The sequence below is a fragment of the Antedon mediterranea genome, chromosome 11 (assembly GCF_964355755.1).
Source record: "Antedon mediterranea chromosome 11, ecAntMedi1.1, whole genome shotgun sequence".
In the NCBI taxonomy this organism is placed as follows: domain Eukaryota; kingdom Metazoa; phylum Echinodermata; class Crinoidea; order Comatulida; family Antedonidae; genus Antedon; species Antedon mediterranea.
Genome location: NC_092680.1, coordinates 5,236,314 through 5,263,735, shown reverse-complemented (window position 1 = coordinate 5,263,735; position 27,422 = coordinate 5,236,314). Strand labels below are relative to the sequence as shown.

The following is a 27,422-nucleotide window of genomic DNA, read 5'->3' as shown; positions in this document are numbered from 1 at the left end:
GTAACCAGTAACCAGAAGTATTTGAAATTCTCAGAATTTTTTTTCCTCCAAAACTGCACCCATTTTTAGTGGGGAGCCAGTATTTAATTAATGTCATGAGAATTTAATTAAAAAATTGATTTGTGTATTTTTGGTTTTGTAGAATGTGCGTATAATTCATGGATCACTGTCACTTGTCAGGCAATGAAAAAAGAGCATGAAATTACTAACAATGTGGAAAGACAGGCCTATTCGATTCGTCATATCCCAAAGTAAAGGGTCTAAATAATGTTATTAGCACAGCAAACCTTAAGTCACAACTGCAGGTGTTTCGATCCGGTTCTTTTATCATTGTTCGGGTTTTTAAGTGTTGTACATCAACAACTTACGTTCTATAGGTGTGTTGACTTACTTGGCTGCCAAGTTCACCTGTTGTCGGTCAATTTCTTTGATCATTTGTTTACAGTCATCTTTTTCTTTGATGAACAGAAACTCGTGTATTATTTACATTTCAATAAGGCCTAATGAATGCTGGGAGCCTAAATTCAAGTGTTGGAATAATTTACCTCTGTTGATATCAAACAAAATGTAACTTAGGCCTAGTAATTTTACCTTTTCGATATACCTGTCCACAAAATCCAACGGCTTAATACCCATTCTATCAAGGCAAAACTTACAGACCTATCAACTGAACAATCCAAGCCTAGGCCTAATACTTAATACCTAATTTAATACCGTAGGTCTATCGAGACAAATAAAGGACCTCTAACATGAGACTTGATCTTTTATAACTTTATTTAAACTTTCCATTTTCATGTTATGATTTAATGTTCTCGTGAGAAGCATGACTCATTCTACATATTTTTACATCAAGTTACATGGCTAACAAAAGAATGTTCAGAAAACACAGTAAAGAAACATAATAACTCATATCCAAATTGTTTTGTATATTGTTACCCCAGGTACGGAAGAGGAATGTGGTGATTCATTAGAAAGGTCCTAAATTCTTTTTTTTTTTTATTAAAAACACATTCGGAATTCTGTAGGCCTACCACACAGCACATGTTTTGTCCAGTTGGCTATTTAGGACATCAATATGCAGAAAACCCCAAACAAGCCTTGTAAGCGTCATATCACTAGACCTACAGTAGTAAAATAACTGTTACCATATACAGTGACAGTGTCAAATCAATCAAATATTATTTAGGTTTGATTACCCACGTGTGGTAGATTAGCGCCTTATTAGAAACCACAGGTTCTGGAATGTGGAGCTATTATGATCCTTGAGCTAGCGCCAATATGTGCAATGACGCGTGAAGTGTGCAACTGGACGCTGGGAACACGTGCGTTTGCAGACGATCTCTAAACATTTTTAAGAAGTGATAACCACTAATTATTAGTATTACGAAGCGCACGGGTTGCACCTGGCGCCTAAAAGTGTCTCACTCGGCCCATGAGGTATAATCTTTTTCGTCTTGTCAATATTCCTTTAATTTGACAGAAAAAATTTGCTAATTAGAGAAGCGTGTTCAACTTTCAGAGAAGGTCAAACTACAAATAAATCATCAGAATCATTATTTTTAACTAATTAATGTCGATTCAATCACATAGGCCGTTGTTCGTGATACAAATCATGGAGAATCGAAGTTTAGGCCTATTTGTATTTCCTATATAGGCCTACTACAGTATAGACTAATTATGTGGTAAAAAGTTATTTTTTTCAACAACACAACAAACAACATGGTAGACAAAATTCGGACGGTAAAAATTGTTGAAAGCCTAATGTAAAGCGAATGAAAGGTGGCGCTATTCAATTTCATCAAAAGGACAAAATTTTAAGTGCTATTGTTTGTAGTGCTGTAGGTGTCTTTTAATACATTTATATCTACATCTTATAAAATACGGATAATACGCAAAGAATAAAAAGAGATACGCCCAATACTCTTCCTTCAGATCCGCTAAACCCTTTTTATCAAAAGCACACAGGCCCACTTTGCGTAGAAGAAGAAGGGACATAAGATTTCAAATCACAAAGACATTTTCTCATGCTTTTTTTTCTCAACGGAATAATCATAATCAAGAGCAAAGATAGAATCTGTTACGTAATCCCAATGAAGTAATTCCTAATGATGCAATATTGTTCTTACTGATCTGTATAGATTAATTAAGCGCGCGGAGATTCATCATGACGTCACTGGCTTAATAAACGATTCCAATGTTTTCGGATGTCCTTCTGGGCCTTAGCATTGGTCTGTACTTTACTATCTATACTCTACCCCAATGAGTATGCAAACAAATATCAATGTTTAGTCTGAAATAATATTAAAATTAGTCTGGATTCCAGACGGAGTTTTGACTTAATATTGGTACATAATATTTTGGCACATATGGCGTTTTATCGAAATAAAAAAGACAAAAAATAAAGACTTGGGGCAAATAGTTTAGGCCTATATAAAAATATGTATTTTCGCCAAAACATTACATTTTGCTTTCCACAACTATTGACCACCAGTTTATGGTATCTTAATCTATACCCAGATGCTGTTAAAGCCTGGTTCACACCTAGGGCCGGGGCGCAGCGATTTAACTGATGACAAGCGGCAGCTCGAATGTGACGCAGTGTGTGCTGTTGGACGTTGGACTACCGATCGTCAGACCTAGGTTCGAATCCAACTCTCGCCGCATTGCTTGTATCCGCAGGCAAGATACTTTACTTACGTTGCCTCTCTCCACCCAGGTGTATAAATGGGTACCCAGTTAGATCTAGACACAACTTTGCGCTGGTTACCGGCTGCATTATGGGAGTATGTTTCCATACGTGTTTGATCCCAAAAAAATACTGGGGTAATAATGCTTGTAAAGCGCCTTTGAGCATGATTACTCATGAAAAGGGCGCTATATAAATGTGGTATTATTATATCAATTATTGTCGAATTACGTTGCGCTTACATTGAGTTATGGCTAGTGGGAATTTTTTTATATTGGTTTACTTCCTTTTATTATACTGTTGAATACGCTTTTTCATACATGTATTTTAGTATAAATATATGGAATAATCTTAGAATTGCAAAAAGGCTGTAATTTATAAGTGACATTCGATTACAGTTGCGGACCACATTTAATTACGATATTTGATCTCCCCGCTTTGACGACATCTTCTTGCTTATAAAAAATATCCATCCTATTAAAATTCTTTTGGATATCTAAAACCATGATCTCTGTTTACACATGTAAAACACACAAACGTAACATTTATCAAAACGTGTATCAACATTTATCTTGTTTTGCATCAAATTGATCCATGTTGTAAATCACACTTTCTACATCTGTTCTCACAGCAACTGATAAGAGATCGGCATCTCTTTGTTACGTTGTTATGGCAATTAGTGTGTTTCTCGGCAACAATTAACACAGAAACGCGGTATTGTAGTTTTTAAATCATACATGTCAAAACAATATCATTAGTCGCATTTCTAAAAGGAATATCTTCAATAAAATTGATTGTTCGAGGCGTTGTATAATGCAACATTCATATTCTCGTTCCCCTTCCTTCAACCAGGGAGATGAAAAAATGTATTAACCTGCTATTCATGACTATGCCTAAAAAGCCTTGTCTATACTATCAAACTTTATGTGACAAAAAATGTGATGTGCCTATAATGAACATGATGATGTCATATCACTACCATATTTAAACATATCACTACCATATTAGGGTACATCACACTTTTTTTCAAACTTGTTTGATAGAGTGTAGACAGACATACTATGGCTAGTCTATCTTTATATAGAAATACTCAAAAGTAAAATATAGATATTGAACTTGCACCTCTGTATCTTTCTTCTCATTATTATGAATGGAATATTATCGAGAGATTCAGCGGCGTGACGAGAGGCCCTTGGTTTAGGAACCCTAAATCCCTTAGTCTTTTCGACTTATTTCAATACCTGTTTTAACCTCTGGGTACTGCTCTGGGGCCCCAAGGTTCCGGGGCCTCGGGTTTAGCCAGTGAGTGCTCATAGCCATTACGCCACTAAGAGACTCATTGCCTTCGAAGACGAAAAAAGAGGAAAATTAGGAGTATCTGATCAGTTAGGGACCCGAATATTATGTCCACGTGCAGAATATGAAGAAAAAAAGATGTGCCGTAAAATCAACCGATGTTTCAACTTTCAATTGACAGATGTGAATATAGGTTTATTTCTTGGAAGGACTTCTTCAAGTCACGTCTAACAGTTCAAATAAATATTTATACAATTAATAACAAATTATCAGTTAAACAATTAAAAAAAATGTCAATACAAATGGGACGTATTGTATTTAAGGGATTCCAGTGAGTAGGAGTGAGTATATGCTAAGAGTTTTTGAAGTGCTCACTTCTAGATAAATGAAGTGTGATGACCTTGCCTCGTGGCGTACAGGATTGCTGTAACTCTTACAAAACAGTGCTCTGGTCTCGACAGCAACGAATGGGGCTAAGAAAAGTACTCTTGAACTTTTAGTTTTTAAATTTATATAAACTATAGGGCGTATTCTAGTAATCTGTACTTAGTATTAGGGAGTGAAATAGGCCTAGGCCTATACCTTTTTATTTTACAAGAGCCAAAGCTCTATCTACACTATCAAACTTTATGTGATAAAAAATGTGATGTGCCCATATTATGGACACGATGATGTGGTATATGGTATAACACTACCATATTTGGGCACATCACATTTTTGGTCAACCTAGTTTGATAGTGTAGACAGACCTTAACTTTAATGACGAACTTGTGATCGAGCCTACGTAAATAAAGTTCTTGCAGAGGTCCCTGGAAAGATTTAACTGAATGTATAGGCCTAATTGTATTTGTATGAATATTCCTTATCAATACGATATTTTTTAAATAACAATTTTTTGAGAGAGATGATTTGTACCATGTAAATAAACAGTTGCTCAAATCTTTATAATCAGGACGTGAACTTCATACAACGATGATCAACCACACATGCACCACCATCGACGAAATGCACTTTCAGACGTTCGAAGAAGTCGTTAATAAATACTCACAAAATTGTAAGAACCGTAAAACAGTTGTGACAAATGATACACAGGGGTATGATTCCTCATGCAAGATAAAAAAAAACATCTGAAAAATGGTGATGTTCCCAGTTTGGAAGGTAAGAGGTTATATACAATGATGGTGGTACTTGTCGGACTAGAAATTTGATATAGCGGTAAGTGGGACGAAAATAATAATAGGAATAGGGGTGTCGGGGGTTGGAGGTGGGCAGAACCAATGATGACACGGATGGCGAGACCACTCTTTTTATTGGAGCACCGTACGGCAAAGATTATGTTGCTTTTTTCACGCTGCTGCTCTAGCCCGCTACGTCACACGAGATGACTCATTCATTAGATGAAATCAAGCAGCTTTATAGTACTACACTTTGACATTTTTGTTAAAATGGAAACTCCACTATAATTTATTGGTACCACCTGTTGAATCCAAAAACGGCTGAGAAAAGAGTCTAACGACAAATCCCAAAGCATTCTGGTATTTAAATGAGTCCCATGATATAATTCGCTGTCAGATAATCATTGAATTATTATCAAAACAGTCCATTGAAGTTTTTGTTTGTAATAGGATACTTGAAGTATCTAGGCGTGATGAAGTGACCCCCAGACTTGACCTTAGCAATAACAATAAGCGAGCAGCGTTTTTTGTAAGAAATATTCTTGTTTTAGTTTTTTTCTGAAATTATTTAGTGATCAGTCCACGTCTGTTGACAAGAATTATCCTCATAATTATGTGGATTATCCTCTTCGTGACGTCACGATAACCTGGTAATGGACAAGGATGACACGGATGACGAGGAGACCACTCTTTTTATTGGAGCACCGTATACGGCAAAGATTATATTGCTTTTTTTGGAGTTTTTTTCTGAAATTATTTAGTGATCAGTCCACGTCTGTTGACTAGAATTATCCTCATAATTATGTGGATTATCCTCTTCGTGACGTCACGATAACCTGGTAATGGCCAAGGATGACACGGATGACGAGACCACTCTTTTTATTGGAGCACCGTACGGCAAAGATTATGTTGCTTTTTTTGGAGTTTTTTTCTGAAATTATTTAGTGATCAGTCCACGTCTGTTGACAAGAATTATCCTCATAATTATGTGGATTATCCTCTTCGTGACGTCACGATAACCTGGTAATGGTGAGAAATCCTGTTGATTATCTTAATACACGTGAATTATATCCCCAACATTAGAGTATTGATTTAATGATTAAATCTCTGTCTACACTATCAAACTTTATATGACATCAAATGTGATGTGTCCAATGTATATGGACATGATGATGTCATATCATTACCATATAATTATATGATATTGAAATTTCTTAAACCTAAACTTGTTTGTTGTGTATAGTAATGTTGTCATTCCATCATCATGCTCTTAAATACGATGCATTTCTATTTGTCACCATGATCTATTCATCTGTGTGGTAGGTAAACTAATGAGTCAATTAAAAACACGCTTTAAGAAGGACCTCCGCAGTGAAGGCCCTATCGTAATGATTGCCTATTCTTCGTTGATATCTATCACTAGGATAACTTACTAATTGGGCTCAGATTATTACTCAGTACTCTAATCTGCCTTTTGTTGTTCAATAAAGATGTCAGGGTGTTCACAACAGGTGCTGTGGTCCATTCACACTCACTACAAAACAAGGCGGCAGTCCATCCAGTGGGTGGTATGTTACCCTCTCAAGTGATATATGGTAGCTTTAATTGGTATTGATTGTCTGTAATTTGACAAACCCATTGACGATTTTTTTTATAAACAGAAAGCTTGATTTTTGTTTTGTTTATTGTAGTCCCGCTTGTTCAGTTCCAAATTCATTGAAGGGGTTGGCTTCAATGAAACTGCATAGTAGTAGGCCTAAAGAAGAGCTTATATGTAACAAAAGGGGAGAACGTGGGAAAATGTTTCAGTATGAGGTTTACAAAATTAAAATTCGTAGGCCTACTACGACTGCTGTTGTTTTTCCTTTCCTTTTTTTTTTCTGTTTTCTGCTTCTTGCGTTAACAGTGTACAATGTATATCTACATATTATTGTTCTCATTAATGTTGGTGCATAATTTTCGGAGATTCCTTACAGCGTGTTCTTTTTAATAAATACAAATTTAAGGTCATTATTTTTTTTATCGTACACTGCGCTGAACATAAAATTATACAATTTTGTAGCCAAAAGGCCAAGGGGACAACGTGTCACACACACGTACGCCGTAGTGTCAAGGATATTAATGCTTAAAATAAATTAATACGTTACATCATACATTGATGTTTGCCAGATACGTTAAATTGACAAGATAAAAGTGACCCCTGACGTTTGGTGAAGCTCACGGGAGTCCGGGTGCGTCTGGGATAGAAGGATAATGAGTTTTTCAATAGGGCTAAAGCAGCTATAAGGTAAGTTAATATGACATTTTGTAATGTAATTTCCTACATTGATGGATACAAGTTGACCATTTCTGGGATTGATTTTACACCTAAAATAAGCAGTCATTATGATAACAATCACCAGAGTCGACTGTCTTTTATCCCCTCTCCCGACCACCAGGTGACTGTCTTTGAAAGGTGCAAGACACCCGGATTGATCATGTCTCAATCTAACACAAAATGGACACGAGGGGGTCGCCATGCTTGTGTGAGGGGGATGACAAGTGAAAGTTTCGCTGATTCATGCGTGTAGGCAAGACGTAAGGGGGTTACTATAGCAACAAGTGGTTAAAATTGCCTCGAATGCGAGATTTGAGGCGTTTTTTGACTGAGACCGAAACTGAATTTCGCGCCACAGATTCGGTGCGGATGCATTAAATATACTTAACCGATGATGACACAAGTGTTAACGTAGTTTTATGTTAATTGTTTATAAATACAGTTTATTAATATCTAAAGGATATACTATGGATAAAATAATATTCATCTGTCCACGGATATCAAAGATAGTGTAGTATAATGGATATACAGAGTTACGCTTGTTCAAATGTATAGAGGGCAGTATACATGATTTTAGAAACACATTTCGTATTTTGACGTGTCGTCTTTTGACGAGGAACATTTTCAGTAAATTAATCCAACTCCAGAAATTTGAAATGATGAATTTATTTTCCAAATACAAATATTAATGTGCAAAATATTTCAAATTAAAAGGAACAAATAAAAAGCTGACATTTGTTAGTTAATGTAAATGGTCATGCTTAAATAAGAATATACTTTTTAATAGCACTTAATAAAAAGATGAAAAATGTTTCAACAGATGAAAATAAATAATGTTTAGCTTCAATCATGAATAGAAATTTAACTATTTTAATTAAATTTGTATTTATTGAGGTACCAACAATATTTTTATCCATTGGAACATTTTTAGTCTTCAGTAAAAAAAAGGTAAGAACAAAATTGTAAATAAATAGAATTTTAGATTAAAATATAAACCATATGAAGAATACAGTACACGGTTACAAACCTCTTTTCAAATATTTTAGCCGCAAGTTACTATATTTTATAGGCCTATAGATAATGATATGCTAATATTAAAATGCATTTAAATGTTTACTTAATGACATATGAGATGGAGTGTGTGACTAGAGTGGTGCTTAATGTGATTATTCTGTCACCTCTAAATGCAATAAGCATTTAACAAAACCTATTTATACTTTAGCATAACATTTTATACAAATAGTATAAAATGGAAAACACTGGCCAAAACTTCTTGATGTTTATATCAACATAACATTTTAAATGGAATCCAATGACAATATGTTATTACAGTATTCTTTATGTAAGCTCTGTCTACACTATCAAACTAGCTTGACAAAAAAAAGGGTGATATGCTCAAATATGGTAGCGATATGACATCATTATGTCCATATATGGGGACATCACATTAAGATCAACATCAATAATACAATAAAATTGAATTCATTTGGTAAAACATTATTATTCTTTGTGATATATTCTTATTTATTCTTATTCAATAAATCGTGTTTTTTTTTAAAGCGCCATTCCTACGATCATTGCTCATGGCGCTGTCGAAAAGGAAATCAAAACAAGTGATTTTTAAAAAATGACTTAAAACTGACCAAAGATGACAAGTTTCAAATTGTAAATTCAGATTGTTCCAACAGTAGTATTATTAATGTAAATAAATAATAATTTTAAATGCACAAGTTTTAATTATTCATTTACTTTTTTTACATAAATAAATAAAAAGTAATAAAAAGCTTTAAGAAAGTGTGTGTATACAAATAACAAAATTTTAATGAATATTTTTTTGTAATAAAGGAAAAAAACAACAATACAGGAATATTAAAATAATAATTAAATATGGAGAAGCTCTACAAACTGATACATGTAATCATTATTTGTGGAAAAGAATCATGGGATTTTGTTTAAAACGATAACAAATTATTTGTAATTTGTGTTTCCAGGTTGTTTAATAACATGCCGAGACGTGGACATTCAACCGGGGAAACCGAAAACACCAAATCTCAGACGTCACACATACAATCTGGCGTCGTCATTCCCTGATAGGGAGATGAAAATCTTTAGACATAAATTACAAATAAGTTATTCTCTTTAGATAACAGTTTCGATGACATGTAATACAATAAGATTAAGTGACAAGTTAAAACTTATGTTCCAGTGTCATATTTTTTTCATCAAAATATTGTCGTATGAAAGGTGCAAATCCTGACGAAGTCACCCCAACAGGTAGATGAAATTTATGGTACATAAAAAATTAAAACGAAGGATTTATCTTAAAATTTATGACCTTGAAGAATATGTAATAAACTATGATTTAAAAAGTGCCATGGCGCTTATTCTATGTTGCGGTTTCAGTGTGGTGTTTTTTCATTATCATCATTATGATAAAAAATATTCCAATAAAACTATTCTTTGATTGGCTGTTATTATTTGATAACTACTACTGTAACAGCATATATTGTGATAGTTGTCAGTAACTTGTAATCTACTAAAATAAAGGAAGATATATGCACAAATTAACGACAACAACGTGTACCAGCAAGCCATTTTGCGCAATACAAACGACACGGACAGAAGAATATTAAGTACAGTACAATGAATGCAACGAAATCTATTTTCCTTAAGGTTACCGTGATTGGCGATAATTTCGTTTTCTGCCTCATTTTACCCATATACAGTATGGAGTTGGTTGTACAATAGCATACTTAACATTGTAATAGCATCCAATAGTGTGAGTCTATTTTGATTTCTTCTCATCACTTTCTTCTTTTATACTTTCTTCATTGTCTGCTTCATGTTTAGTCCCTTCTGGGCTATCTTCATATCTAAAAAAAACAATTTTACCGTTAATGTACTGTAACTCGTACATACGGTGTTTTCTGTTATGAATTATGCACGGCCACACTAACAACAGCTCGCTTGAATATTTTCTATTGTTTATTGATAATACAATAACATAAGTAATTAATTGAAAGTAAAATACTACATATTCTGTATTTATAGTGATAATAGAAACAGTTTAGCTAAATTTGGAATGTTGTCAGTTACAGAGCATTGCTCAATATACTATTATTATTACTATTACCATACATCCTCTGGTAAAATCCCCTTCTCCCTCCCCCTAGAACACGAAATTGAACCGACTTTGAGGGGTGGGACTATACCTGGGGAATCTCTGGAACGATTGGTGAGCATTTCTTGTAAAAGCTCATCTGAACTGGCTAGAGAGAGGCCTACAACCAGACTAAAAGTCAATACTGGGACTATATCCTGGGATATGCGTGTTTGTGAATTTAGACCAAAAGTGGGATTACACAAGCATATACAGAAGATTACCAAACACATTCATAAGTGAGTTTAGTCACCAATATTAATGCTTCTAAATTTTATTGAAATAAAAAAGACACTTACTTTAAAATATCTTTAATTTCACCACGGATAAGAGCCACAAACAAAGGGAATCCAATGCACATGGGAACAAGGTATAGCAAAGCTGGCTGAGCATGTTTGTAGAAATGCATTACGCCGATGGTGGTTACAAGTCCAGATATGTACGCAAAAAATCCACAATAAAAATACAAATGACTGTTTGTCTTCTTACTATAGTAAATAAAATATAAAGACAAATATTATAAAAACAAAATAACAATAGGTGTTCTACAGTGATAGAGGATAGACCACCTAATACAAAAAGCTAGAAACATGACGGTTAACCAAATTACAATTATTATATTTATTTCATTTAGAGTTGGGTAGCTCTGTCAATAATATCAATATAACGGCTCTTTATAAATTGATCCGTCACTCTTACTCCTGTACAATTACTCCTATCACCAAAATAATAGTCCAATAGAATGTTGTACACAAATCAAATTTATTTATAAGAGAAAGTAAATAAGACATAATTTAAAATGGAAACATAATTACCTAACATCAAATCGAAGAAGTAGAGCAATAAAGATTCCAGGAATAACAATGTCTCCTAGACCAAGCATTGCAAAGTTATTGGCAGCAAGACCATTTTCTAACAGATCCTGCGGGAATACCACTGGAAGGAAATAAAATATACAAGGATGAAGTATTGCATTGAATAATAATATCATTCGTTCTAATGGGATTCTAACCCAACAATCAATTCAATTGATTATACAGTTTCATTTAAATGATTCTAAATTTAAACAAAAATGTAATGAAAACAAAACTCTTACATTTGATTGGTGCCTCGAAAGACTTAGCAACAGTAACCATAACGTCGGTCCCAAAGACCCAAAAGATATCATAGAAAAATAGACCACCCAGTAAAATGCAACCAGTGATGACAGTGTTGAGTTGAAGGAATTCAACAGCATTCACTGAGAATGCAAGACCAAACACATTGTTTGCAATCCAGTGCTATAGACAAGAAATGTATTGTAATTAGTAAATCATAGTATAGTAAATAAATACAGTAGTATACAAATAATGAATGTTTATGAGTGTAATGGTACAAATAATGGCACGAGGTGAATGATGAAAGGTTATATCAACGAGGCAAAGCCGAGTTGATATAACCTTTCATCATTCACCAAGTGCCATTATTTGTACCATTACACGAATACAAAACATTCATTATTTGTTTTATATAACATCTAAATAAATTCTAGTTATTTGAATCAAATAAAAGGTAGCCCTAGCCAAAGCTTACTACATTTCATTCACACACATTTGATTAAAAACAGTAACATTTGGTTTTTAATAATGTTATATTAAATGTTATATTTATATGGATTTAGTAAACACACCTACTTTTGTGTTAATTATGTCAACAAACGAACAAACAATCCTAGGCCTAGCAAGGCTAAAACGCCTAGGCTAGGCTTAGCCTAATACTAGCATGGCCTAGGCTAGACCTAGTAGCCTAGTACTAGCTTGGCTGAAAGGCAAAACTTCGACAGACAATTGGAACTTATCTAAGCTAATTATGGTTTTTCCAACAATTCCACGTCTTGTAGGGATGTCCCCATTAATTAATCAAAATCCTAAAAACGATCTAATTTAAATGCCTTTTTGAATGAAATTAGTACATAATGTCCAAATCGTATACAAATATCTGCTGCTGTTGCATATCTCACGGTGGTGTTTACAAATGAAACTGAGACCAGACGACAGGTGGCGCTGTTGTATTTCACAGTACATAGCCATATCATAGGATAATTTGTGTACTAGATTTTTTTTCATCCGCGAGACGTTTTTTTTTCGTACACAAAAATGTTTCAAAAAGTACTATTAAACGATCGTTTAATAGTGCGTACTATTGCACGCCATGTGACCCACAATCGTCCAATCAAATGACAGGAATTTATTTAGGTGTTATATAATATCAACTACTTGTTGAGAAGGGAAAGCAATAAATCTACCACTATCTAGATCTTGAAGATTTAGGACTATGTTATAACATTATGGATAAAAAACAAGTTAGCATAGATGTGGACAAGAAGAGTTGCTCTGAAAGTTGACACTATTACGTCGACCTTTCGTTTTCACAAAAATGTGGCAAGCAACCCAACAGTCATATATTGTGCATGCAAATATGTATTTCCTAACATATGCAGAATTAAATGTATTTTTGACACCACAGGCAAGCAGTCTAGGGGCGCATCATAAAAAGAAAGGTCCCTATTATATGTGCCAAGAAGGTTATGTGTCCATGTTTGGTTTTCTTGTGCATGACTTTTCTGGGCAGGTCTTTCTCAGTCAAAAGAACAAGTTTTGGTCCGGATGTGGTTACTCAATAACTAATAACGTTTTTTGTTTATTTACTCTCTAGGAGTACCCACAATGTAATTGTGTGTGTTGGAAGGAAAAAAATCACAAAATTGTTTTGATTTAGATTGTAGTTAAACTATAGAAAGATCAACAGGAGTTGAGGATACATTGTAATGTATACAAACGAAAGCAATCATACTTTTTGAACAAGGTACCAAATACCAAATCCAGCTGATACCACCAACGCCAAGAGGTCTTTGCGATCAAATTCTTGATTTACTATTTCTGTAAAAATAATATATAAAGTATATTTTAATGATTGTCTTTTAGTGCAATAATGTTTAATGGAATGAAATTATTCAATTATTCATCACGACTGTGTAATTAATATAATAAATAAAAACATTAACATATCAATGAAACAATGAAATTAGTTACTATTAGTATCACAGAAAGGTGTAAATTAACCTAAAAAATAAATCATATTTAATGAGTGCTTACAGAAAAGCGCTCATCCATGCAATTAATTTGCATATTTTTGTAGAGAAAACAAATCAATCTGTACTTTACCTTCCTTTTGTTCCCCCTCTCCTTGTGTGAATATCATGTGGTATGGAACATTTGTGAAAATGTCTGGAAGTTTGTGTACAATAGGGCTATGAAAAGAAAAACAAAACCGTTGATGAATAAAAAGTCTGTAAATCTCTGTCTACACTATTAAACTTTAGGTAACAACAAAATGTGATGTGCCCATATATGAACATATCACTACCATATTTGGATACATCACACTTTTTTGTCACATAAAGTTTGATAGTGTAGACAGAGCTTAAGAAAAATGTGAAGACTATGTACTGTACCTATCAAAAGAAAAACAATGGTTACAAATTAACAAAAGGTCTGTAAGTAAGATGTTTGTAAAACTGTATTAACATTAACAATTCAAATTATATAGCGCCTTTACAAGCATCAATGTACCGTGGGCAAAATTAAAACAAATGCTTAGCAATAAGCAAACTTGCTAGAAAGCCTTGTATCATAAATGGTTAGGGAATAAATATAAAGAAAAATTGTGATTTTCGCAATTTGAAAGAAACTAAAAATACAGTCAGGCCAGGTAATTATTTTGATATTACTCACCTAAGAATGTGGGCAATAGCAAGTACTCCAAGACAGAAGAAATAAAACGTCAGTAAAAGGTTTATGTATTCCTTGGAAAAAAACTAAAAAATAAAAATAAAACAACTATTATTTAATTAGGTCTTTATTATCTTATTTCTCTATGCTTATACAAAAAAGACAATGTCTACTGCAAAGATAAGATTTACAAAGATAAGGTCTGTTCATTTAGAACAAAACACTTCCTTAATTCTTTATTGTATTTTCTATTCTATTCAAGTTGTTTAATCAATTCAGTAAAATCACCATTAATTGTTTTGAATATTTTTGTAGCTCTGTTTTAACTTTCTTTGTTACTGTACGTCTGTTTCCACTTCTGTTCGTGCGGAACAAAGTGCCAGCTTATACGCAAGCATATTTTGTAGAAAGATGGAAACATGAATATGTATGCGTATAATTTAAAGCTGACAAGCTTTTGATTGGCGCTAACAAATTTGACTAGTGCAAAATAGGCTTTAGTTAATCTTCAAATGAATTTCTTTTTGGACAAATATATTGAACTACTATGATATACAGCAAGTTTAAAGACTCTTCTGATAAAAAAATCAAACAAAACATTTACGGTACTTCAATTAATATATTATGGTAGTGAATATACTTCAATGGAGAAAATATTTTAATAAATTTAAAAAAAATTTCATTTTTACTACGTGGTAGAATATGTGGTAGACATTTATACATGTTAATTGATACTTACATCATTGTAGGCTACACTGTACAATAAAACATGTGACATTAGATAACTAAGTCATGAGATAATCTAATAACTAATCTTCAGAGTATTAGAAAATTAATTCCTGCAATATGTTATTGTGAAAATAATATCATAAATGTATTGATAGTGCATTGATATAATGGTGAAATCAAACAACAACAAATGAAAACAATGTTAAAAATATTATTTTAATATTCTTGAAATTGTGGAAAAAATATGAAAGAAAAAATATTGACTATTATCAAAAGAATTAAGTTTAAAAAGAGATGGAGGACAATAGGACAGGTCAACAGTTGGTCGAAGAGAAGCAAGTTTCTAAGCAAGGATTAAGATTTAAGAAGCTCGAAAGATTGAATTGGTTTAGTTAACACAAAGCATACATACTATGTTGTTGTTGACCCTATCATCGCAAGGTTCCCAATTGTTAGTGGTCTTTCCCCTACTACCAAAAGTTCTGAATGTTATGGTGGTGTTTACCTTAAATACCAAGTAAATACCAAACAGAGCAGCACTGGCATATACAGGGAACATTGCCGCATCTTTACTTGACATCGTTTCAACTGCTTCTCCATTTAGCTACAAAAAAACAAAACACTTTTTACTTATCATCAGTGTATTATTGTATAATTATTTTATATATAACCGTTTTATTTATAAATTAAAGACCATCATAATATCATTATTATTTATCAGATTCACATCAATCAATCAAATCAATTTCGATGTTATTGTTATTTCAAATCTAAAAATATTTAAAACTTTTACTTAGTTACATATACACGCACGGTAAACAGTGACGATAGAAAATAATAATAATTTACACCAATAACCACATTATTATATGTGCTTAGAAATACAGCTGTTCGCACTCAGCCCCAGGCAGGACCTAGCCTAGTAGGCCTATCAGTCCGGTGGATTCGAACAGGCTGCTGCACCCTGCACCCATTCGTTCCCGTCCCGTCCGTATGGTGCGTGGTGAAATCGGCTTACCTTGCGGTCTTTTAAAAACTTAACAGAACGAAAAGATCCAACAAATATAGGTAGTAAAGCCATTATTAAAAGGCTGCTGTATGCCACAGCCATTCCTTCGGGAGTAGATGGGATTCTACCGGTGGCATTTGCCAAAGTTTCATTTAAAGTAGCGTTTTCCATGCTAACATCTGCTTCCGAATTCGCCATTGTTGCTTCAGATCCTCTGCTGAAAAAAATACTAATGCTGACGTGCAAAAAGTACCCCCTCTATAACAACAACATAAATGTTTTTTTTCCTTAGATATAACATGTCGCCCTCTCTAAAATAACGATGACAAAAAAAGGGACCGAGGAGGAGATCTAAAATTATAAAAAAACAAACAAGCAACCCGCCGTGGGTGGAAACAGAAATAGGTTTCTAAACAATAATTGTTCTTTTTAGGTAAATTTTACTCGTTAATATAAAGCGAATCTATTATTTAAAAGTTAGGCTACCAAGTACCTAGGCCTAGGCCTACTATAGCCTAGGCTATATAGGCCTAGTTAGGGCCTAGGCCTAGGCTAGGCCTACTAGCTAGGCTCTAGGCTAGGCCTAGAGCATACGCCGCGGCCTGTCAGTAGTGCGAGCTAGGCTAGTAGTACTAGTAGGAGCCTAGCTAGCCCTAGACTAGAGGCTAGGCTAGGCATAGGGCCTAACCTTATAGGGCCTAGGCTAGGCCTACTACTATAGGCCTAGGCCCGGAGCCAAAACGGCAGTTGATCCAGACTTAAAGGCCTAGCTAGGCCTAGTAGTAGGCCTAATAATAGGCCTAAACTAGAGGCTAGTAATACTAAATAATTATATAGGCTAGCTACTGTAGGCCTAGTAGATAGTGTAGATAGGGTTCTGTCAATAAGTTTAAAGTGGGTATTGAGAAGTTCTGGTCTGGCCACCATTTAAAGTTCTGCCCGTATAAGTTGGAAGAGGATGCTGTAATGTTTGAGTTGAGGGACAAATGAGCACTGTTCTCTAAGTCTCGAAGATTCAAGGTAAATTCAAGGTAGAAATGGAAGGCCCTACTACTATAGTACTAGGCTAGGTAGGTAGATTAGGGCTGCAAGTATTGTAAACTCTAATTTAACAGTAATTAATTAATAGCTTAGCTAAATAAAGTTTTACTAATAAGGAGAATTTGACATATGAAATTGCTCACAAGAAACTAGGACTCAGGAGGGGTTGCTATTTACAAAATAATAGTAGTGATATCGGACAATGTCGGAGCTTCTATTTAGCCACTACTTTTAATAATTAAAGTAAAGTTCCATTTGTTTGCACATAGTCTGAGACTATTGATGTGTTGTGAGTAAAGGGAAGTACTTGAAATATTAGTTAAACAAGGCAAAACCACTCTGTATAGCCCATACTGCACTCTTAAAGCTCTGTCTACACTATCAAACTGTATGTGAAAAAAATGTAATGTGCCCATATATCATGTACATGATGATGTTTAAATCTTTTTACTACAATATTGTCAGACTTATGTCTGCTTTTTTACATTTTTTTATATTATACCTGAATAAAAAAAAAAGATTTACTGTAACCTTTGAATGAATGAAATACTGTATGATATTATTCTACTGTACAGAAAAAAAGAGGAAAGGCACTCTAAGAAACTCTGAACTTAGGAAACCCTATTATTAGACATAATTTATTTTCAAATAAAAAAGTATAGTAGTAGTAGTCCATTCCATGATAATTATAAAGGAGACATACATTTTTTTTAAATGAATATTAAATTCTGTATTTACACAATGAATTTGTGTGACTAATTCACAATTACAATTTATTACAAAATATTTCAGAGGCCATAAACGGGTGATGCTCAAAATAAAATGTTTGATTAGCATTTATACATTTGCTGTTTATCCTAACTGACTCATTATATTTCCTCTTGAAATCTAACTGAATGTAATGTTTACAATTTCTACTACTGCTGGTATGATTGCTTGATTTTCTATGCTTTGTATTTCTTGATAGTTACAATGTATTCCAATTTCTGTATCTTTTTATTCAAATATGATTGAGTGGTTTTAGTCTCTCACCTAGTTTAATTAGTGTTTTCTAATATTGGCTCAGTTGACTAAATATTTATAAACTGCTGATAGTTCAACTGTCCTTCGGATGGTACTATACAAATATCTTTGTAATTAATGGTGGTTAAAGTTACACAGTAAAAGACGCAAGAAAAAAATTAAATGGTATAGGACTGTCCTCTCCTCTCTTGAAACGTTATCCGTCATTCCTACACTACGCTTCCCACGATTTGTTTCCATATTTTTCTTTTTTTGGCAGGATGGTTTGTTATTATGATAAAGTCTTTTTTATTTGGTTTATCCAGTTTTCTGTTGGTCTTCCTGGTGGTGTATTTACCTTCTTTTAAGTTTCCTTTATTGACTGTAAGTGTAACTAGGGTAAATGTATAGTACAGTATGTATGAGCAATTACCAGTTAGTAATCAAAAATATAAGAAAATATGCAATGGAAGATTAAGATATTTAAAAAATAATATTCTGTTCTATCCTTGTGTTATCACCTATGTCATCTGGCGCAAATACTGTACATCATGAACCTTGCTTGTTGTTGCCGCAATCAAGTATATTATTTTTGTGCTCCTGCTGTTGAAACAAGAAAACATAATTCATGTCAAATTATTTATGACTCAGACTCCTTGCTTCAGATTCCTTTGATCAGAATAGATTAATTAACTTCACACAGTCGTAACAAAATTTATTGCTAATTATAATAATATATGCAAAGGCCAGTTTTTAAGTCAATCAATATTCGTTTTTGACCTGAAATAAATATTTTTTAATTTTGTGCAATACCATGCTTTTCATTTTCAATTTTCAGCATTCTTTTCATCTTTAAACTACCCTATCAAAGATTCATCTTCTAAATGTCGATGAAATACATCATTATTAATATTATATAGCGCTTAATGCACAAAGCTTCTAAGCTCCTCACATTATTATCCAAGCCAGTCATTTTTAGGAAACTAACACGTACGCTAATTTTTGTTTATGACCTTACCAGGTGCCCATTTGTACACTCAGGGTGAAGTATCTTGCATAAGGATACAATACATTATACAAGCAATGCGATGAGTGTTGGATTCGAACACACGATCAGTAGTACAATGACCAAAACATTGCACTACACGCCTCTTGAATAACGTTGACCCTTATTCGTTTTATTAATTAAATTTTAAATCAGCGACAATGTTATTTACTGTAGCTGTCGCAGGCCTATTAGGTGAAAATTACAATTTGCACAAACTTACAGTACCGCAAATTAATTGAATCTCTAACTTAATTACTGTCCTCAAATACATTTTTAGACCTAAGCAGATCAACTTACCACCATTAAAAATAAATTCCATTTAACGAACCAAATTATCATGGTAGACAATCAAATGCATCTCTGTTATTAACGGCATTCCTAAGTTAAATTTAAAGCTTTAGGTAAATTAATGTACGTGTCGGACAATGAAAGAATGCAGTCATCTGTTGTGCTTCATAAATAAAATTCTTTTTTTTTTAAGCCAATGTTTTTGGTTTTTTTTTTTATTTAAAAAAATCATCAAATAGATAAATGTAAATACTACTGTAATTAAATTTGAATTCAATGTACATAATGGAATCAATATTTTATTATAATATAATAAACATTAATATTTTTTATGATAATTAATAATACATTAATAATATTGATTTAAATGAAGTTTAATCGATTTCTTCATATTAATTTTGATTTTATCTATTCTTGCCATTCTACTGTGTTATAAATAATTTACTGTCATCTCCCATTGGGCATTCGCTAGATGCATAATGAAACGACACGGTTAAAACATACATTCCTTATTTTGCAGTTGCCACCAAAATGCCAAGTGAATGCTTCTGTAGAATGATCAATGCCAATGCTCTATGATGTCTGCAACAAGGTAACATTCTTTATATTTATAAAATATTATAATTTATTTCTACCTTTTTTATGATTGAAATACAATATTTTTGGTCTTCTGAGTGAAAGCCAACGTAATTTGGAACAATCCACGTTCAAAGAATGATAATTTTATTTGATGATAAATTAGATGTGTGTGTTTCATTTTATTTTTACGAATTGTGTAGGGTTTTATTCACAAATATTTTTTATTACAGTAAATAAAGAAGTCTATAAAATGTATTGTAATATTGTACATTAACATAAATTTAAAGGGCAAGTTTGGTTTTTGATTGGACAGTTTATACTACATAGTGTACAGTATGTGGAATACAGGACTTTGTGTGTGTGACATAAATATACTACAATTTGACCTAAATTTAGGTACAAAACAAATACTGTATGTCCATTCTTTTTGTAACATAAAGCCCTTGACAAATAATTTAATTATTTGGTCTATACCCATCCACGTATCACTTTAATATTTTGTTTCCCTTTTATTTAAGTTGTTGTTGACTTTTATTGTAGGGTATTATCCTTTTTATGTTGTTGTATGTTACAGGGGGCAGTGGCGTATTACGTAGAGACCTTCGACCCCTGGTTTAGGAACCCTAAGTGGCCTTCCAAGGTATCGAGCATTTTTAGTCTTTTTCGACATACGGTATTTGAATGCCTGTTTTTTCCTCTGGGCACTGCTCAGGGGCCCCATAAGCTCAGGGACCCCTGGGTTTAGCCAGTGAGCACTCATAGCCGTTACACCACTGACAAGAGGCAGACATGTGTTACAACGCTCTCTGTTGCGGATGTAATACTTTGACTACTACTAGTACTAGTGGATTAAATAAATAAATGAAATGAAAAAATAAAAATGTAAAATTAATCCAAATTCCTGAGGGTGTACTTTACTTATACATTATTAATTTTGAATAATTGTATCATAGAAAGAATTGGCCATATTCTTGAATAAGCATGCATAATTTCTTCACATCTATCATATATTATGTATGCAAACCGTTACAACTTGACAGCTTCTAGACAGATATGCTAGAATTTCGTCCAATTAAACAATCAATCCGTTAATAAGTATTGGCCAAGCCTACTGTATTGATCCTTGTAAAGCTATTCATAACTGATAACCTAAAGGCTGGTTTATACTACAAGCAAATAACCGTTTAATAACGTGGCCTGGTGAATAAATTACCCCCAATTTCTTGGCAGCAAAACCGTTTAAAGGGTGTTTCATAGTAATGCTTAAACGCCCAATTGATTGTTTAGACTGTGCAACTTTCAGCTGCAATGCAAAATAATTGTTACTGGTAATTTAGTGCTTTGCCATAGCATTTTAAACATTACGTCTATTGCAGTTTGTGTAACATCGTTAAAATTGAAAATAAAAACATATCTATTTATACATTTATTATCATTATTAATATTGGTTCTCACTAGAAAAAAAATCCTGCCACAATCGCAGTTGCGCTGTACTTTATTTACGCAAAGCAGAAAACAGTGTTGAATATACACCTTACGACGTCGGTTCCCACTTGTGGCACCAAAATTATGTTCAAGCCTATGGCACTTTACATCAATATGTAACGTTGCATCTACGTCTATTGAGAATCACGCTTTAGGCAATAGAAACAGGGCTTAAAATAGATATTGCATTTCTTTCATTGCTCAGTTAGCATACTGTAGATTTTGTAAGTTTGTCTGTCAGTGTACTAAACTGTGGTTTGTAAATAATCAATATTTAACTGACCTAGTATAGGTAAACATTCTATTTGTTCCTTAATCCTGTATTGTATCCATCTCATTACAAGACAAATGATAATGTACTATTGATCTGTTATAGTAAAATAAATGCACATTCATAACAATGAATTGGATAATCATGTCAATTTGTTTGTATTGCAGTTGTTTACTTTAATTTAAACCCATTTATGCAATTATTTAGGTTAGCTAGAGTTTTTTAAAGAAAAATTTGTATCGAAGAAGAATTTTGACTAACTAATGTATTTTTTATATCATACCATTGCATACATTGTTTCAGTAATTTTGACATGATCTCTTACTAGTTTCAAAATAAGTATGTGAAATGTATGGTTACTTACTTATTACTTGTTTGCATGGCTATCCTCATTATTGGGGACATTTCGCCGTCATTGACATTATGTTGACATAGTACAACAACGAGATACGTTAATTTTGATGAGAAGGTCATGGAACACTAATTAATTTTAAAAACAACTAAAAACCTGGGACCTGTAACCCTTGGTAGGGACCCTGACGGGATCCCGAAACTCATTGGTGGGCAGGGGCGCTCATCTCCCTGTTCAGGACTATTCCTGATGATTACCCAATGGTGGTATTGTTAAAACTAACAATAGACATGCCAATTGAGCCATACTCAAGGACAACAAAATGTGCTTTTTGTTACTGTAGTTGCCCTTTTTTGTATTGTAAGGACATTTTGTATGAGAGAGAGGAAAAAGTTAATAAGAGAAATTATAATGAAAATAATAATATTAATAGTAAAAAGAAACATATTAAGTAGCTCCTAAGAAAAAAATTGATAGGGGTAACTATGTAAACTGATTCATTGAAAATTCATTAAAATCCTATTAATGGTGAAATGATGCTAATCTACAGTTAATGAAGATGTCATCCTAGTAACACAATCAATGCATGGCAACCAAAGTATTTATCTTGTTTAGTTAGAATAGTGTTTACAAATCAACGATAGAGGAAATAGGTTTCATTTACAGTTACATTGTTCTTCTACTGATATACGAGCTTTGAAACCTGTAAACGTTTATTCAAGAACAGTTGTTGGTTACTAGACTAGGCTTACAGCGTTCTAACACCGAATTGAATGGGTGTTTTTAACCAGTTATTTTGCGCTGCCTTTTAACCGGTTACCACAAATTTGTCCTGTTTCTGCTCCCAAGAAAATAGAGTTAATTTATTCACACCGATTTTATCCGGTTTTTTTTTATGCAGCAGAAATAGTCAGGCCCTTAGATTATTCCATTTAATATTGTGTATAAATTTGGATGCTTCCTGTTACCTAGTTGGATATAATATGGATCGAACTAAGCCGCTGAAAACTGTTCGGCGCCGTCGTAGAAAATTGAAAAAAGTTGTGAAAAAGAAAGGACTTTTACTGAAGGTTTTTGAAAGAGTTGCAGGGTTTGAGTATGTTTTATATTTCTTTAAGAATTAGAAGATTATTTGTTTTATTGAAAAGATATTTGAGTCTTTTACTCTTGAGTTTAGTATGGAGAAGTTACACTTTTTATTTAGAATTTCTTTGGTATGAATTTTAAAAATGTAAAGAAAAAAGGGAAAAGCAATGTTGATTCAAATTGCGTTCTACTTCTTTGAAGGAGATGACATCTCCCTGCTTTAATGTTATGGCTTGATCATACAGTAATATCTATTTTTAGAATTACTATCTTTTGTCTAATTTTCTTGAGTTGTATTTTGTTCAATAGTACTACTAGACATTAAGTATGTACATTCTTGTGTTATAATAATGTGATTATTACAGCAATTCACATATAGTGCAGCCAATCATTATGTATGTATTCCTATTATGTATGTTTTTGTGTATTGGCATAAGCCTGCACAATCAAGACATTCTGACATGTAGGCCTAGTGCATATTATTATTAGTTTGATATTTCAACTTTCCATTCTAGACAGTAACAACTAACATTAACATGCAAAATGTCTGAAATTATCTTCTGTTGGTTTTAATTAACTACTCATATATTGTTTACATAAAGCAAAAGGAAAGGTTGATAATAAACTGATTCTTTTATTTGAATACAAATAGAACGCTATTAAGGGGACACACTGAGGACCCAACAAAGTGTCCCTTTAATAGGGGTGTCCCATGAATAGGCATTGGCCGTAGTGACATTTTTATTGCCCCATCATTCATTTCATTGCCCCTCATTCATTTCATTGTGTCATAATATCCTAGATATAATATAATACATCCTGGATTTATATAGCGCTTGATGTTGTGAACATTATTACCCCAGTCATTTGGGATCAAACGCGTATGGAAACATTCTCCCATATAATCAGTGCAAAGTTGTGTCTTGATCTAAACCGGGTACCCATTTGTACACCTGAGCGGAGAAAAAGCAAATATAAGTAAAGTGTCTTGCCTAAGGATACAAGCAATGCGGCAAGAGTTGGATTCGCACCTCAATCTCACGCTGAGCCACACGCCCTCACTTTTCATGTCATGTGTTGTTTCAATGTGTCGCCTTAATAATACGGGTGTTACAAAGAAGGGGTTCTATTGTACCAACATTCAGGTTACATTAAAGACCCCTTCCCGGCAATTTTGGACGTTTTTTGGAAAATAATACATATATCACTTTAAAAACATTAAACCATGTCATTCCTTGTCTTAAATGTACGTTTTATGGTAAATTATGATAAAAAGTGAGAAACAATGCACTACCTATTTAAAGTAGCTCGCGGCGATCGAGCTCTCGTGGACGGTCTTAGGCCTAACCTAGCTAGGCTTAGTTTTGTAGGCCTAGCTGGTAAACATCGGTAACGTACGAACATCGTACACTAGCTATATACCTAGCCTGACGTATAGTTGCTGCATTAATTGTCTTTCTATTTTTGCCAGACTCCGTTGATACAAATTGGGGAAAACCCGGTATTTTCGCTGAAAAGTTAGGAGTCTTCCATTTGTTTTGGCCTCACGATCGATCGAAAAGTGGGCGAATTACAGGTGAAAAACAAAAATATCAATCCGCGTGCAATGCATTTTGGGATTTATAGCAGGCCGCTATAATTATTAGAATCGACATATTTTTCACATTTTTAACCGTTTAAAGACGAAAAAAGTTATCGCAATAGGACCATATAGTATTATTTTTACATTAAATATAGTTTGTGATCTTAAATTAGATCTAAAAAACGTAGGGAAGGGGGATTTAACTATTTTACAAATTTAAATTCTATATAACAAAATATAATAATTAATAAAAAAACTATTGATAACTTTTTCAGTGCCAGAGCATGTGGGATGCTCCAGACTCTAGAGAAGCTGAATACACAAAGTTCTGAAGATGTTGAACAAATACGCTACCTGACATCACGGCTACAAGCTCTCATAAGAGATCAAGGTGAGGTGATGGGATAGGAAATATGATGGGAAATTTCCGGTGCCTGAAAACAGTGAAATAGTATGTCTACTATTCGCTAGTTAAAGCCTCTCACTGAATTATATTATGTACTTGTGATATATTGAACACCCCAAAGTCAAAACAAACAGTCTATAAACACATATATTCCATCAGCTATCAGGTTGTATAATAGAGATTTCAAACGCTAGTCCGCTTATTACTCATGTTTCTGTTACATTTCTCTGTTTATTATTTATTTTAGTCTTGTAATTTATGTTGTATTCATACTAACTCGAGTGTACCTAAGGAACCATATCTCATAACTGTATATTTTTGCCGTTGTGACAATAAAGTTTTATCGTATCGTATCGTACATAAAGGCTGTATGCCAATTATCAAAAGAGACACAGGTTGAAAATGGCCAAAAACCTAATTGTGTATTGAGTTTGCGAAACTTAAGGCTATGTGCCGAATCTATAAGGTTAAGATTTGTGCTATGATTATAATATACCCAATATATATTACAGTCAACTCTCCCAATACCGGACTCTCTGAAAACCAGAAACTCTCCCAATACCAGACTTTTTTTGAGGACCAAAAGGTCCCAAATTTATTTTTACCATTAAAAACACATTCCGAATACCAGACTTTCCGGAAAACCAGACTTATTTGGCCGGCCCAAAGGGAGAGTTGACTGTACATACTTTATTTGTAAAAATAACTTTTGCTTTATGTTTTCCTTTCAGAAAAAGTGAGAAAGGATGTTGTGTCCAAGACCACAAATGGTTTACATATACTTTTAGCAACTTTAGAGGTATTTTATTTTATGTTTACAAATTGGAGACAATTGTATATATTATTTTTTACTCTAGAATTTGTTCATAGAAGTGACTCTCTCCAAAGTAATGTTAAGAACAGTCACAAATCACCCACGATTTTTTTACTTAAGCTCTGTATACACTATCAAACTAGTTTGACAAAAATATGGTAGTGAATGCCAAAATATGGTAGTGATATGCCCAAATATGGTAGTGATATGCCCAAATATGGTAGTGATATGACATCATCATGTCCATATATGAGCACATCACATTTTTTTTCACATAAAGTTTGATAGTGTAGGTAGCTTTGAAGTCAAGGAAAGTTGATATTTACTTCCAAATAATGATCATGTTTTAATTTAAAACTTTTATGCTATTTTTTATTGATTTCAGAGTTCAAAGGACACTCACGTGTCCATAAATATTGTGCAATGTTTTCTGGAACTCTTGCATTCTGGGAAAAGAGCTTCACTCTTGGTATCCCATGGTGCAACACAGATCCTACTGGGCATGCTCAGTTCTACATTCCAGCAACAACCAGTAAACGATGAATTGATGAAGATACTCCATCAAGTCCTTGCAAAGATTGGTCCAAAAGGTAAAAGTTTTTATTTAATTTTTTATTTAACCTAATAATAGTAAAGAAAAAGGTATGTGGAAGAGATCAAATCTATGATACCACAATATTCGGGAGCTTTCAATTTTCAATGATCTAAGAACTAGCTACTTCATGTTACTTGTGCACATATGGGTACATTGGGATGTGCCTCCTCTTGTTGATTCCTTGATATCAATTTGGTTGATTCTAGGCCTAGCTTACCAACCAACTCACAAAATGCATAAGTACTAGGTCGTAGTAATTCAAAAGCTCTCTAACATCACATTAAGTTCTCTATCATTGAAAATAGTACTAAATTTAGTTAATTAACAGTCTATAATGTCATCACAAAACCAATCTTCTCGGAATGCTATGGAGGGATCTCGGCCTTACGCTAACGAAATGTAGTGACCTTCAGAAACTTCGAAAACTTTGATGTACAAAAAACTTGTTAAATGTTTTCTTTTTATGTTTTTGTAAACAGTATTTATATAATTGTTGCTTTCCATTTACTGTGACTGTTCTGTTTTTAGATCGTAAGTTTGGTGTGAAAGCAAGACTATCAGGAGCTTTATCCATCACCTTGGGGATTGTCAGAACTCACACCAGCTCATTCTCAATACTTCTACCTTGTTTACTGGTGCTCAAAGTATATACCACTAATGGTAAGCACATGTCATTATCATCATCATTATCATCATCATCACTCTCTCATCTTTATAATCATATTCACTCT

General features: G+C 33.4%; 2 protein-coding genes across 6 annotated transcripts in view; one reads left to right on the top strand and one right to left on the bottom strand.

Annotated features, from left to right (window-relative positions):
• Window positions 1–8,234: 8,234 nt before the first annotated feature.
• On the bottom strand, window positions 8,235–16,373 carry LOC140063194 (minor histocompatibility antigen H13-like). The gene is made up of 9 exons (XM_072109680.1): window positions 16,152–16,373; window positions 15,639–15,737; window positions 14,408–14,490; window positions 13,838–13,923; window positions 13,467–13,552; window positions 11,731–11,914; window positions 11,450–11,570; window positions 10,934–11,122; window positions 8,235–10,347 (listed from the first exon to the last, which is right to left on the bottom strand). Exons 1-9 carry the CDS (start codon window positions 16,338–16,340, stop codon window positions 10,260–10,262), a joined length of 1,125 nt encoding a protein of 374 aa, XP_071965781.1. The 5' UTR covers window positions 16,341–16,373; the 3' UTR covers window positions 8,235–10,259.
• An 80-nt stretch (window positions 16,374–16,453) lies between these two features.
• The window catches only part of LOC140063192 (cytosolic carboxypeptidase 1-like), a 28,208-nt gene continuing 17,239 nt past the window's right edge, over window positions 16,454–27,422 (top strand). For 4 of the 5 annotated variants that reach the window (XM_072109678.1, XM_072109676.1, XM_072109677.1 and 1 more), the window contains exons 1-6: window positions 16,454–16,575; window positions 20,042–20,113; window positions 25,152–25,267; window positions 26,014–26,081; window positions 26,482–26,686; window positions 27,220–27,351. In XM_072109678.1, the coding sequence (XP_071965779.1) occupies window positions 20,097–20,113; window positions 25,152–25,267; window positions 26,014–26,081; window positions 26,482–26,686; window positions 27,220–27,351 (538 nt within the window). In that variant the 5' untranslated portion in view covers window positions 16,454–16,575; window positions 20,042–20,096. Of the gene's footprint in view, window positions 16,576–20,015; window positions 20,114–25,151; window positions 25,268–26,013; window positions 26,082–26,481; window positions 26,687–27,219; window positions 27,352–27,422 lie in introns of those variants that run through there. The other variant, XM_072109675.1, reaches the window with a different exon arrangement.